This window comes from Ursus maritimus, unplaced genomic scaffold (genome assembly GCF_017311325.1).
Source record: "Ursus maritimus isolate PB19 unplaced genomic scaffold, ASM1731132v1 scaffold_17, whole genome shotgun sequence".
Lineage (NCBI taxonomy): Eukaryota > Metazoa > Chordata > Mammalia > Carnivora > Ursidae > Ursus > Ursus maritimus.
Genome location: NW_024424119.1, coordinates 34,072,473 through 34,087,931, shown reverse-complemented (window position 1 = coordinate 34,087,931; position 15,459 = coordinate 34,072,473). Strand labels below are relative to the sequence as shown.

Genomic DNA, 15,459 nt, shown 5'->3' with positions numbered 1-15,459 from the left:
TAACTTTCTTAACATTTTCTTTTCTCTAGCTTACTTTATTGTAAGAATACAGCATACGATGAGAGACTATGGACTCTGAAAAACGAACTGAGGGCTTCAGAGGAGAGGAGGGTGGGGGAATGGGATAGGCTGGTGATGGGTAGTAAGGAGGGCACGTATTGCATGGTGCACTGGGTGTTATACACAACTAATGAATCATCAAACTTTACATCAAAAACCAGGGATGTACTGTATGGTGACTAACATAATAAAAATATTATTATGAAAAAAAAAAGAATACAGCATACGATACATATACAGAATGTATGCCAGATGACTACTTACGTTATCCATACACTTTCAGGTTACTATTTCAGTCAACAGTAGGCTATTATTAGTTAAGTTTTGGGGGAGTCAAAGCCTATTTTCAACTGCGTCGAGGGCATGTCAGCACCCCTAACCCCTGTGTTGTTTAAGGGTCAACTGTTATTTCCAATTTTTTAAAACTGCCAAGTTCAGTAAAAAATGAACATATCTGTATTTAAATATAGTGATCAAGAGTATGTGAGTATGGTTCTTTGAAGAGGGTACCTCATCCCTGTACATCCCAGATTACTTTGTTCCATTCCATGAGAATGACTGCAGTTGCATTTGGGTAGGGTTTTTAAAAACTCCATTTATACTTTCCTGTTCACAGCTCTACTTTAGAAAGCTAAGACCCTCCTTCAAAAAAGAAAAAGAGCTGGAGAGAGGGGATATGGATACACATACACACACACACACACACACACACACACACGCACACACAAAGAAAAATAATGATTTTATCAAGGCATCAAGACAGCCAAATTCCAGGGTTTTATATAAATCATGTTCTATACGTTCTATCAACTATTTTCACTAGATTTAATTAGCTTCTTTGAAAAAAAAAAAAAACTATAGGGGTGCCTGGGTGGCTCAGTCGGTTAAACATTTTCCTTCAGTTCAGGTCCTGATCCCAGGGTCCTGGGATTCCAAGGTCTGGCTCCCTTCTCAGCAGGGGCTCTGCTTCTCCCTCTCCCACTGCCTCCCCCGCCTCACTCCTGTGTGCAGACCCGTGCTCTCTCTCCATCACTTGCTCTCTCTCAAAGAAATAAGTAAAATCTTAAAAAAAAAAAACCACGATAGGGATTTGTTTCTATTAACATCTTAAATTTTAATTAATCATATCACCATTAAAGACAAAGGATTCAGAAAAGAAGGGTGGTAATAAAAAAAGCTCGGGCTGTGAAGAAAGACTGGGCTTGAATGCAGACCATCACTTGCTAGCTGCGCAACCCTGAACAAGTCAGTTAGCCTCTGAGTTTGGTTTTCTGTATAGATGTGCAACAGGAATAAGAGCTATCATGAGAGTTTAAAGCAATCTAAGACAATACTGGATGCAGAACAATACTCAAATTCCTTTTCCTTTCTTTTCCTCAGGGAATATATTTGGTTTTGACTGAGAAGAGGAAATAATTTTGGAACATGAAAATGTTTGGTTGTCTGGATATGGTGGAGGTCTCTGAATTGCTAAGGTACAATATGAAGGAAAAGAAGAGCAAATAGCAGGGTAGAGGAGGAAACTGGGATAAGGAAGCCACGTGTAGACAGCTACTTGCTGAGCCTGTCATGCTTTAAAACCCGCCCTATTCAGTTCAATCTCCCCAATCTACATTTGTCTGGTCTTGCATAGTCAACCCTCACCTGTCACTACCACTTTCCAAGTGGAAAGTAAAGAACATGCAGGGAAAAGTGGGGGAAACCAAACAATTTACAATGTATACTCTTGGCAACATCCTTCCTCTGGGCTCCCCCTTCCTCTCCACCTTTATTATTCCTACACCATGTACCTTTCCTAGAAACAGCAACCCCAACAAATACAAACGATCTCCTGTGCAAAACCTTAAACTATCAAATTCTAAGGGCCAAGATTCTAGAAAGGTGTAAATGTCTTTTGCTTCACTGGTTTCTTTGAACATACGCATTTAATCAGGTACAGAAACCTTTAGGATTTTATCTTAAAACCACTTAAGGACAAAATCAAAAGGTTTGAGTATCAAACAAAGCCACCTATCCATAACACATCCTGGTCGCAAAAGTGTCCCAGAAACTCGATATAAACAAAATCCTTCTGTTTATTTCTAGGAGATAATACTGTGGTTTTCTGTATCCAACAGTATGCCTTACATACCCAAGGCAATTATGTTTTCTTCCTCTACTCAAACAGAGCATCTGTTGCTAACACAACACTGAAGTCCAAGTTATTTTCACAGACAAAAAAGCAGCTGGTCAAGCTAATCCATCTGCTGACTAGCCACCATCAAGCTTCTGTAAGACTGTCCAGTTAACTTAACCCCTATTGTCAGATTGCATGAGTCAGAACTCCCAATCCTCTTTCAATTAGGATTTAACAACTCTTCTTTGACACCACCATTTGAAATCACTTATTACAGATATAAAAATAGAAAACATATTTTAAAACTTAAGGACAAAGGTTAAAAATTGTAGATTGGATTAGAAAAATAGTTATACAAATTATCAACAAAAGGAGAAAGTTATTTTGAAGTTGGGATTATGATATTCATAATAATACCAGCAGTACTTAATGTGTGCTAGGCACCAAGGATTTTAAAAATTAACATGATCCTCACAATAACCCTTTGAGGTAAGTAAAATTGTTATCTCTATTCTATAGATGAGAAAATAGAGACACACAGCAAATTACCCAAGCTCACTCAGCTCATAGTTGGTAGCTGAGACTGGAGACCTGGCTCCAAAGTCATCCTCTTAATAATTTAAAGCCCAAATCCCAATGCTTTACTAACAGGTATATATTCAAGCTGTCCTCACCATTTGCCACTGCAGTACCTTACCATTTTCCTTACGATGACTAAAGTACATTCCTGATACTATTTTCATTATAACATTTTATTTTATTTTTATTTTATCTATTTATTTGAGAGAGAGAGTGTGTGTGAGAGACAGCATGAGAGACAGCAAAAGCACAAGCAGTGGGGAGGGGTAGAGGGAGAAGCAGACTCTCCAGTTGAGCAGGGAGCCGGATGCGGGACTTAATCCCAGGACCCTGGGATCATGACCTGAGCTTCACTGACTGAGCCACCCAGGCGCTTGTCATTGTAACATTTTATAACAGGGAAGAAAAATCATGCCAGGGGTGTACTACTTACTTAAAGAGAAATAAATACACAGTCCATTATTAGTTCAGGTATATAATTGATTCTGCAGTAATTCATGAGAAAAAGATGCTCAAATTCACAGCAATAAATTGGTTATAAGCATTAACACCAGATACTCATTTTAAGTTATAAAAGAAAATAGTTTTTTTATTAGAAATATTATTTGATACCAACAAATGAAATGAAATTCAGCACATTTTCTAACACTGAGAAGTTGATTTTCAAAGTTATCACAAAGAACACCTACTTCTTTGCTACCTCTGGAGAAACTGCTCGTGGTACTTGTAGCTACTCAAAAACACCGTTTGGAATGAGACCAAATAAGTTCAACCTTGCAGGAGCCACAACTTCCAACTCTTGAGTCCTTACTGAAGTGAGGGATAATGCATGCCCCAGCAAAATAAGATGATCCATGTTAAAATACTCTTTAAAATTGTATTTTATACCACAGAGTATTTTAGTACTTTGTAAACTTTAAAACACTTTGTTTTCATAATGAATTATTTTACCTGATTTTTACAGTAACTCTATAAAATATTCTACTTCCACTGCATAAACAAGAACTAGATTAATCATACTTAAGTGATTTGCTCCATATCACAGAGCCAGTAAACAGCAGCATGGAACACAAGTCTCTGCCCTTCCATTTGCCCTGAACTAACATCCATTCAGCTATCATATGACTTTTACCTAAAAAGTTAAATAAGCTGTGAAATGTTTAACAAATTTAGGCAGAGATGTTTTAAACATATATATATTCAAAATACACAAAATGTAATTTTTTTACATATGTCCAATAGTCATGGAAATGAAAACTGAGTATACCCAATTGGGTTTCAAGATGTACCCATACAATTAAATCAAATGCATTTTAATAAAATACTATAATAGTCAACGCTTAAAACATCACTACACGATTTTCCCGTGCCCCCGTGCTCCTTGAGGAGGTGAATCCGAGCAAAATTAAAGAAAACGTTGTTCTAATAAGTTTTTCCAGTGCTTTCCATCTAATAATAGAAAAGAATGGCCTCTTGGATAGATATGCCCTTGTTTTTCCCTGCTACATTATTAACACTTGTGTTCGCCTCCTACACTATACTATACTATACTTCAATTACTATCAACTAACAAAGAGAACAAGGTGGTTGATTTCTATACAGGGATTATGATTCAATATTAATAAGTAATTGTATTCAAAACATTGGCTATGTTCTCGAAACATTTTTTTTTTCTTAATTGAAATTACTAGTTCTGTATATCCTCTCCTTAACTTGTTCGGAAAGTATACAACAGGCCACAACCATTAAGGTAACTGTGACTAGCAATAAGCTGGTCGAAGAGGGTGGGACTACTAACTCTCTTCTCCCAGTGCAACTAGCACTAAACACCAAGACCGCTTCCGAACTGGTCACGAGGCGGGTGGGAGCGGGGGGCGCGGTACTAAGGAGATTTGGTTCCTGCCCTAAAGCAGTGTGTATTGTGCCAAGAAAGAAGGCTGAGTCGAGGAAGGAGCATCGGCTTCGGCGTCAGCAGGTAGACCCCACGCGCCTCGGTTTCTGCTAAGGAGTGATAAACCCGCGCTCGCATGTGGGGAGGCTCGAGAATCAAAGGCGGGCCTAGAGCGCTGCAGAAAATGACTGAGAAATGGGGACAGCTCCCTTCTTCCCCTCAGGAGCCAGGGCCCAGGGCCAAAGGCCAGCTTGGGTCACCGGGCGCGGTCCCCGCAGCCTGGCGGGCGCCGCTTTGCTCTCACAGGGGAAGGAGGGAGGGTGGGGGGCCGGCAGCCTCACCCTCCGCCGCCGCAGCCCAGCCTGGCCCCGCCAGCCCCGCGCGCCCACCGCGCACCCGGCCCCGGGCGCCCCGCCCACCCCACCCCCCAACCTCGGCTCCCCCGCGCCTCCTTCCCCCACTTACTTTCTGGGAGTCCATGGCCAGGGACTAGGTCCGTTGGGCCCGAAACCGCGTCGAAGAATCGTGCGGCGAGGCGGACAGAAGTCGGGCACGCCAACACCGTCCCCGCGTCCACCGCTCTCCTTCACCGCCGCCTCAGCCTCAACCTCAGCCTCAGCCTGGACCGGCGCCGCCCGGCCCGGCCCCGCCCCACCGGGTCCGCGCCCAGCCCGCGCGCGCGCCCTCGTCGCGCCGCGGTTGCCAGGGTGAAAGGGCGGCCCGCAGGAGGGAGGGAGCCCGGAGCGCCCTGCGCATGCGCGCTTCCGCGGGACAGGATGGGGTGGAGGGTGTCCTGTGCTGGATGGGAGGGGCAGAAACCACGGAGCACTCGCCCCTTAGTGCCGTGGGTCCCCTGAGAGAACCTTCCCTTTTCCCGCATCCTTTTTCCTCCAGCAAGCGCTATCGCTGCAGGCCTTGGAATGGACCACTGGGCATCCAGCAGCTGGGCCCGTGGGCAGGGCAGGGGAAAGAGAGCTCTGACCCTTGAGATAGATCAGCCCCCTCTCCATCCTGCACCCCTGACACTCGCTGCCCAGGAGCAGCCAGGCTAGACCAAGCCTACTGTCCGGTGGAAAGGAAAGGGCTGGGGTGGAGGATGTAGTGAAGCACGGGAAAGGCCTGTAGGGACGTGGCAGAAACATGGGTAGACCGTGGAGCCTAGTAGACCTTTCCCGGAGAGCCCTCCTGGGTATCATGCTGTGATTCTGAACGAGTCACTCTCCCTGAGCCGGTTTCATCTTCCTTAAAATAAGAGCAATAATGCTGACTTTGCAGAGCGTTGTGAGGATAAAATAACGGATTTGAAGTGCGCTGTACATAATTAATGGCCAGTAAATTATAGTTGGTGGGGGGCTAGAACCTGCTCAGTCTGGCCTGAAGGCAGACTGTAGAAAGCTAGGGGGGCAGGCGTGAAAAGGTTCTTCCCCAAGCAGAAAGGCCTCATCCTCCATTTCGATGACTCTGGAGAGGCTCAGAAGAGTTCCAACTAGGCAATCACTCATGATGAATGAACAGAAGGAAAATATATATTCAGTACCTATGAGGTACTAGTTCTCTGAACTGAGAGTTCAGCAGTGACAGGGCCCTGCTCTTACCTACAGAGTTTACGGTCTAGTACGGAAGGCAGAAAAAAAAAAAAGTGTATATATATATATATATATATATATATATATACAGTAAATGTAAATATATATGTACATACACACAGTGGTTAAGGGCACTATAAAGTATATATATTTATTTATATATATGTGTGTGTGTGTGTATATATATATGTATATATATGGCAGTTAGAGGCACTATAAAGAAAAATTACATGGGGTAAATTACATGACTCAGAGAACTGTGAGGGCTCCATTTTCCATGAGAAGGTCAGAGAAGTCCTCCACAGTGACCTGAGTGAATTGAGAGAATGAGCCATACAAAGATCTGCGGAAGAGCATTCTAGATAGAGGGAACAGCAAATACAAACACCCCAGAGGGCATGAGCTCTATTTAAGAAACAGCATTTATGCTACAAGGCTATAGTCGTCCCTATACTGTGACTTTCATGAGGGTGGAAATTTCTTTTTCTCATATCTGTATCCCCAGCACAGGGCCTGCCATCTAGTATGCACTCAGTAAATCCTTTTTTTTTTTTACTGGACAGACATGTACAAGAAATAGGATGAAGGGCACAAAAGGGAAACAGGGACTTGGCTCAAGCTAGGTGGACAGTGCTTGAAGGCCAGGCTCCAGGGAGGGCCTATGGGCACAGTTTTGCTCCCACAGCTGAAAGGAGTAATGGCATGCAAAGAGAGATGCTCCGTCTCTTGGTATCACGGGAAAGGAGCCTCCTATCCAAGCAGTGGGCGCGGCCAAGCACCCAGCCTCTAGTGCAGGGCTGCAAGCATGAAGGCCCTTCTCCGCATTGCGGACTCACTGCAGCTGAGTAGCCTAGGGATTGCAGAACATTGGAGGTCAAACTGCATGACTGCGAGTACCCAGCCTTCTGCTGTGGGACACATCACTAAGGGGAAGAAACAGCATTTAGCGCTGTCCCTTGTTCTCTTGCTGCAAGGACTTTACTTCAGAGAGCAACCCCTGGACCCTTTATGACGGACAGGTATAACCACAGGAGGAGACAGAAAGAGGCTTTGGAGACAGCAAGTCACCGCTGAAATGTGATCTCCAGAATACTGTCACAGGTCACATCCCAGGAGCTCACTCCTGGCTCCTTGCCTCCTCACTCCTCTAGTTCTTTCCCTGCAGCCCAGCCAGGAGCCTGCAGCTTTGGACAAGAGCTCTGCCCCATTTGACATCTGCCCTTGCCAGATCTCTCTTTCTTCAGGCAGACTGACTTCCCTGCCCAGCACCCCCCAGACCTTCTGCTTGCCCTCCTCCCTGTCTCTTCTGGCTGTGACTTCTGTCTCCCCCAGCCCATCTAGGCTCTCTGGCAGCAGTACTCTCCCGGCTGGGCACCCCAACCCACTCCTGCTGCTTCTGGCCTATGGGCGAGTCCTTTGCCTTTTCTGTACTTACCTTTTCACAGCCAAGTCAATTTGGAAATTTTCAAAAGTAGCTTTACTAACAAAGTAAAGCCGCTGTTCTCAAATGTAATTCCCAGACCAGCTGCATCAGCACCACCTGGGATCTTGTTAGAGGGCAAATTCTTAACCTTCATCCCCAGACGAACTAAATTGGAAACTCTGGCATGAGGGTCCAGAGAATCTGTGTTTTAACAAGTCTTTCAGGTGACTGATGCACACTAAAGCTTGAGAACCATTGAACTAAGAGAAAGCAAATTGTTAAGGAAAAAAAAAAAAGGAGAAACTAGAGAGGCGTTAAAAACAAACGATGTTCTAATCCTTAGGTTTCTAATTCTGAGATAGCATATCTAGTCATAGGTATTTATTTTATCGAGGTTCCTGGGCCTCCGGGAATGCCTTTCCCAGGAAACATCAAGTTAGAATAACCTCAGGATTGGCACTGCTGATGTGAAGAGTCTGGCAAAATTGTCTCTTCCAGAACCACGTTCTCTGTCCTCTCTTGCCAGGTGTTACCCCTGCACCCTGAGTACCCTCATAAATTCTGGGATTCCTCCATCTCTTAGGAGAGAAAGTTCCTTCCCTTAAGTGTTGCCAACAGTATTCCCCTTTGGGAGTCAGTATAGGGCCATGGGCCTGGAGTCAGCAGTCTGAATTTAAATCCTGACACTGCCACCTACCAGCTGTGTGGCCCTCAGTGAGTCTTTTCGCCTAGATAAGCCTCAATTCCCTCATCTGTAACAGTGATCATAATAGTAGTCATTCCCAGTTACGGTTGTTTTGAGGATTAAGAGGATTACATATGCAAAGTGCTGAGCTTAGTACACGTTTCACAAATGATAGCTGTTACTATTATTACTCCCTTGTACGTCATATCCTTCTGTGCCACTGTTGGATGGCTTTTTTCCCCTCTTCATCTTTGGGGTCTTAGAAGTCCTATTCTCACCCCTAACTCCCATTTTCATTATTACCCTGGCTTTTCTGAAGCATAATCGCTGGCCAGATGCTGCCCTTTGTTGAAGCCCCAAATCTCTACCTGTTTCTCCCTGTTAATATCTGGCCTGAGTCTTAGCATACACCACCTAACCCAGGAAAACCCTGAGTTTCTCTAAGCCTCTGTTTCTTCAGTTGTGAAAGAGGCATCATAACAGTACCACGTACAGGGTTTTTGAGTTGATGAAATCAGATCATTCATGTAAAGTGTTTAGCAGTGTCTGTCATGTACTAAGTATTCAAAAAATATTAGCTATCCTCTCTTCCCAGTCATAGAAACCTAATTCTTTTTTTTTTTCCTGCCTCTTTCTGACTAAAACAAACTCAACCGAAAGTCCTGGAATCCCCTTGGACCCAGAGTACTCATTTCTGATGCTAGGAACTCACTGTAGACATTTAAGCTCTCCTAGGAGGGAAAGGCTGGTTCTGCTCTGCTGTGAGCTGGCACTGTATGGGGTGGCCTAGCTCCATACCTGGAGAGCTCTGAGCAAAGTGGGGAGCAATCAGTGCACACAAACATGACACAGGGCCTGGAAACCATGTGAAGAGAACAGTTAAACATGCCTGTGAGTATTTAGCCTGGAAAGGAAAAATTTCTCATGTCAGAGAGGACATGATCATTGGCTTCAAATCTCTCTAGGGCTGTGGTGTGGAAGAGGCAGGTAACTGGTTCTCCAGCCCCCCCACCCCATTAGAATTAGAGCCAATCAGTGGAAGCTACAGGAAGATGCGTTTCCGGTCAACAAAAAGCCCAACTTTCTAACAGCCATACAGAGCTGGAATGGACTTTGGTGGCAGGTCCCTGTCCGTGCAGGTACCCAAGCAGGAGTGGGGCATGTGCTTGGCAGAGCTTTCCTAGGGGGATCAGGCAGTGGAAGGGTAGATGGCAGAGAGAACTTTTAACATCTTCCTGAACCCTGAGGTTCTGTCATTCTGCGGAACAGGAGCCAATAACTATTCATTCCCTTTCTGACTCAGCTTTGCAATTGTACTCACCTCTGGAATGTGCTCTTTATCTCTTCTCCCCACCCACACTCTCATTTGCTCCATTGCAAGAGGCCCCTCTCCTTCCTGGGATAGGGCATGAAAGGGGCAGTTAACTAAACTGTAGCTATTATGATGTCGCTATGTCACAATACCTTCTCCTTGTATGATGGCTTGCTTTCTGCTAGGCACTGGAGACACCGAGATAAGTCTGGAAGACACAGGTGTTTCCATCATAGCCTGCCTTGGCTCTCGAAATGCCTCCGGACTCATCTTGTTCAGGGAATGACCAAGCACAGAGCAAATTTATCTGCCTGTTGATCTCTTCATTGTGAAAGGATGCTGCCCGCCTCCCACCCCACCCCCACCCCTGCCTAGTCTCTCCAACAAAGCAACAGGCTCACTGTTGCTAGTGACAACATTACTCAGCAGCCCCTTTCCCTCTGCATATACTTTGAGGATGGTGTGGGCCCGATTGAGACTGAGTATTGAGACTAGGGAGATAATTGACCATGGTGAATTGACCACTGGCTGAGCACCCAGCCAGATTCTGAAGCCAGACTGAATTCAAATGCCAAGTCTACCACTTACCAGCTGTGTGGCCTTGGGCGGTTTGGTAACCTCTTTGTACCTCAATGTTCTTATTTGTAAAATGAGAGTATTATTAATAATACCCACCCGAAAGGGTTGTCATGAAGATAAATGACAATGTATGTAAAGTGCTTACCTAGAATAATGCCTGATTTATGGAAAGTACATACTATTTGGTAGCTATCAATTATTTATGTCTATTTTTATTTTTTGAGACAGGGCGTGAGCCGGGGGGGGGGCGGCGGTGCGGGGTGGGCAGAGGGAGGGAGAGAGATAACCTTAAGCAGACTCCATGCACAGCACGGAGCCAAACGAGGGGCTCCATCTCACGACCCCAAGATCAAGACCTGAGCCGAAGTCAAGAGTCAGTCACTTAACCGCCTGAGCCCCCAGGTGTCCCTATCAATTATTATTTTCTAAAATAAGCCATTCTCCTGAGCACGGCACCGGGAAATAATCTGTCTGTGAGCCCTTTGATACTGCAGTGCTGTTGTAAGATTCAGATGGTGCCACGTCAGCACTTCCTAGGGAAATAAGGCTTCCGAAGTCCATCTCTCATTTTGCAGGGCTTTTCCCTAGCAATAGGAGTTTGAAGAGGGAAGGGACAGAACCGAACCTGGAAGGGGGACCTTAAGACAGCAACATGAAGGGATGACAGGACCCTCTCCAAGCCAAGGAAACAGCCTGAGCAAAGGTGGGAACCAAGGAGAACAACTCCAGGGAATGGAGATAGGAAATGAAATGAATGGAAATAGGAGCCCTCCATGCCCCAATACCGGAGAAGTATTAGGAAAACATTGGAACACACAAGTGATGGAATATTCTGCAGCATAAAAAATTATGTTTGTGAAAATTCATAGCATCGTGGGAGGAAACTTATATTACAATTTAAAAACAAAACAAAAATTTTAGCCAGAGTTTTTTTCAAAATATAAATCAATAATGTCTACTGTAGGAAAGTAAATAACACATTTATAAATTTTTCTTTTGTTTTTAAGTTTTAACTTAGGTGCAGTGGCATCATATATGAAAGCTCTGCCTGGTTTCCTGTTATCAGAATTTTTATATGTGTACTTTTCTGCTTACACAAAAGTGAATCAGCACCTGGGTGGCTCAGGTTAAGCACCTAGCTCTTGATTTCAGCTCCGGTCATGATCTCAGGGTACTGAGATCGAGCCCCTCGTTAGGCTCAGTGCTGAGCATGGAGCCTGCTTAGGATTCTCTCTCTCCCTCTCTCACTGCCCCTCCTCCTACCGCACATGCGCACACGCTCTCTCTCTCTCTCAAAACAAAAGTGAATCAAAGGGTGAGAGGATGGGTGAAATAGGTGATGGGAATTAAAGAGTACACTTACCATGATGAGCACTGAATAATGCATACAATTGTTGAATCACTATATTAATAGTATACCTGAAACTAATGAAACGCTGTATGTTAAGTATACTAGAATTAACATTTTAAAAAGACTAAAAAAAATGAATCAAAGACAAATTGGCTTTGAGATATAAATTCAAATTTGGCATGACTTCCTCATGATAAAAAAAAAAAAAAAAGGAAGGATGTGGAAAGAGATTAGTAGGGGTCAGATTGTTATGGTCTCTAAATTCCAGGCTGGGGTGTTGGGATTTGAGCATGTTGTAAGTGGGAAGCCACTTACAGGTTTATGAGCAAAGGGTTATTTTAGGAAACTTGATTTGGCAGGAGGAATAGGAAGGACATGAGTGGGATAAGTCTGGGGTGAGGAGTTGACTGGGGACCCAGAGGCCCAGATGTCTCCCTTCTAGTCCCTGTCCCTTAACCTTCCCAGGTTAGATCCCCAAACCCCCCATCCCGACTCTGCCACCACCACCACCACCATTAGAATACAGTGATTATCTCAGCATTACAAATCTTTAAGTAGTTTTTCAGTCCAATGGAAAATATAATAACTTGGCCTTAATGAAAACTGTTGGCTTTCTTCCTAAGTCACCTAAAAGAGGGATCAGCTAACTTTTTCTGGAAACACCCAGAGAGTCAATATTTTAGGCTTTGCAGGCCATAGGAGCTCTGCCACAACTATGCAACTAAGCCACTGTAGAGAGAAAGCAGTCACAGACAACACACAGGATTGGACATGGCTGTGTTCCCACAAAACTTTATTTACAAAAATAGGTTGGGGGCTGGATTGGACTCACAGGCCATAGTTTATCAACCTTTGACCTAAAAGCGCATCGTGTTATTTTTCTTAGAAAATAATTCCATGATTATTCAAGTGCCTCTCAATCCTCCCTGACGCTCCGTCTCAGACATTTCCCATACACAGATAGCCCCATCCCGGGCTCTAGTTATGAGAGGAGTACAGGTGATGATACGATGGGCTAATTATCCCTACAGTAGTGACAGGTAAAGCAGCGTGTTCAAGTAAGGGATCTAGATCGAGCCCTGTCTCCGCCAGCTGTGTGATCTGACACAGAGCGCACGACCTCTCTGAGCCTCTCTGTTTCTTCGGAGGCAAAATGGAGAAAGGAGGTGCAACCCAGGATTTTTGTGACGATGAAATGTTTTCAAGCATCCAGCCTACCGACTGGCAAGGAACAGGCATTCAATACATAGTTATGAACCCACACTGGCTCTATAAATAGCCCGAAGGAAGAGAATTCCATTGTGGATCCAGCCTTCAGGCCAATAGCTGCGCTGGAGGGAGCCGCAGCGAGCGCACAAACATACACGGGGCTAGATAAGAAGGCAAAGCTGACTTTGAAGACACTGCTGCGAGATGGAGTTGTATCAAATACTCCGATGAATCATTTACGAGGCAGCCCCACTGCGCCAAAGCCACTTGGCTGTTGGTGGTTGGGCAACGTGGTCGCACGCTTCCAGTGAAGTAATGAGATCCAGCTCTTCATCCACACGCTCTCAGCAGCTGGTGAGTGGGAGAGCCTCGTGTCAACAGGCTCTTCTGAGTTCCCTCTTCCGGGCTCATGGGACCGGTCACCTTCGCTTCAGCTGAAAAATAAACACATCAAGAAAATGAATGCTTCTCTCCTAGGGGAACACGACACCAGGAGAATCGATCAATAACAAGAAATAGCAGGGGTCATCTTTAGAGAAGACGCTGTGAAATGTAAGAAGGCTACACACACACACACACACACACACACACACACACACACACATTAACAAATAAGAGAAGAGCCTGAATTCAAATCTTGATTTTGTGCCCTCATCAGCTGTATACTTGGGGTCTAGTTATTTAACTTCTGTGCCTACGTTTCCCCCTGTAGAAAACGAAGATTGTCATGTATGTTCCTTTACAGTTGTGAGAATTAAGTGCATTAATATAAAGTGCTCAGAGCACGGCCTGAATGATAATGAATGTCCACCAATATCGGTACCAGCAATATCCTTTGAAAAAGATGTTTTTAGAATAGCTGAACAATGGACTCGAACACATCATGAGTCAAATTCAAAAGGAATCTGAAAAATCCACATCTGTGGCACTCTCAAAGACCCACACCTGAAATTCAAATGAGACTTTGGATTTCTCTCTTCTGTGACTCAGCAGTAGGACAGGTCAAACCAGGATAATGGGTGTTCCTATTGTTCGGTTCAATTCAAGAAATGGTGACTGAGTAAAGTGTACCATTGTTGACAACGATATACTGTGGTTTTATAAAAAGATATCCTTATTCTTAGGAAATACACAATGAAATCATTAGGACTAAAGGGACATGATGTATGCAAATTATTCTCCAGTGGTTCAAAAATATTGGCTGTACACACATCCATATATATATGTATATATATATATATATATATATGTACACCCAATATTATATATAGATATATATATAGAGAGAGAGAGATGTTGAACAATAGGTGTAACAAGAGTCTGTAGTGTTCTGTGTACCATTCTTATCCCTGCAGCTTTTCTACGTTTGAAATATTTTCCAAATAAAAAGTTTTTAAAAACCTATTAGGATGGGTTAAAAATAGAAAAGAAGCATTGACTCCAGCTCGACTATCAAACAAGCACCGGGCGGCTGCAAGGACAAGCAGAGGTGACAAGACACCAGGAGAGTTTGGACTTGAACAAGGGGACATACAGCAGTTCTGGGATTCAAACGTGCAGTGGAGCCAGGCTAAGATCGCCTTGATACACATCTCCCCCATTGGCCCTACTTGTCCCCAGGCGCCTAACACAGGTTGTATGTAGCACTAAGAATAACATCGCATGAAACCCTTGCCCTACATTTCATTTTAGGGTTTTCGTCTTGAGACCTTTGTTTCACATGCCAATTACTGCCTTTTTGCTGATCCCCTGCCGCAGATGTCTCCCCATCGTCAATGCATTTTGCAAAGTGCTGATAGAATAAATCCCTTAGGGGCGCCTGGGTGGCTCAGTCGTTAAGCATCTGCCTTCGGCTCAGGGTGTGATCCCGGCGTTCTGGGATCGAGCCCCACGTCAGTCTCCTCCGCTGGGAGCCTGCTTCTTCCTTTCCCACTCCCCCTGCTTGTGTTCCCTCTCTCGCTGGCTGTCTCTATCTCTGTCAAATAAATAAATAAAATCTTTAAAAAAAAAAAAGAATAAATCCCTTAGTCACTGTTCTCACTGTATCAATTTCTCACTCAAAAAATGACAATGCTTTCCTAGGCTCCAGAACACCTCTTCTAAATTTGGCTGTCTCATCAGGTCCACGTTTTATGGTTTTACATATTTTGATTTGCAGGTTCAACTTTCAAGATTTTTTTTCCTGCCACTGAAACTAACAGAAGCTGTGATTAGACTGACATCTGAAAGTGATGGATGCTTAGGTTACCGTCTTGTGGCCGGAACACTAGGCTCAGGCCAAAGCTGTAATTTGTCTGAAATTGAGATAAAAGTTTTTGCTTGTATTTTTTTAATTTAAATGCACTTTTTAATTTTAGAACAGTTTTAGATTTACAGAAAAGTTGCAGAAATGATACAGAGAGTTCCCATAAACCCCATGCCCTGTTTCCCTACTGTTTCTATCTCATATCACTGTGTACATTTGTTAAAACTAATGAACCCATATTGGTATATAGTAATTAATTAAACTTTACACTTTATTCAGATTTCATTAATTTTCTTTAATGTCCTTTTCTATCCCAGGATCCCATCCAAGAGACTATGTTACAGTTAGCTTTCCTCCTATTTTAAGACAGCAAAATAATGTTTAAGAAGCCAAATATAAATAATGTGTGTAATCTTTTTTTAA

General features: G+C 43.9%; 2 protein-coding genes across 2 annotated transcripts in view; both read right to left on the bottom strand.

Annotated features, from left to right (window-relative positions):
- FSD1L (fibronectin type III and SPRY domain containing 1 like) overlaps nucleotides 1–5,277 on the bottom strand; it is a 62,704-nt gene extending 57,427 nt beyond the window's left edge. Inside the window, exon 1 of the mRNA XM_040631678.1 lies at nucleotides 5,112–5,277. Within this exon, the coding sequence (XP_040487612.1) occupies nucleotides 5,112–5,126 (15 nt within the window). The 5' untranslated portion in view covers nucleotides 5,127–5,277. The remainder of the gene's footprint in view (nucleotides 1–5,111) is intronic.
- Nucleotides 5,278–12,358: 7,081 nt separating this feature from the next.
- SLC44A1 (solute carrier family 44 member 1) overlaps nucleotides 12,359–15,459 on the bottom strand; it is a 190,749-nt gene continuing 187,648 nt past the window's right edge. The window contains exon 16 of the mRNA XM_040631677.1: nucleotides 12,359–13,225. Coding sequence (XP_040487611.1) covers nucleotides 13,211–13,225 — 15 coding nt within the window. The 3' untranslated portion in view covers nucleotides 12,359–13,210. The remainder of the gene's footprint in view (nucleotides 13,226–15,459) is intronic.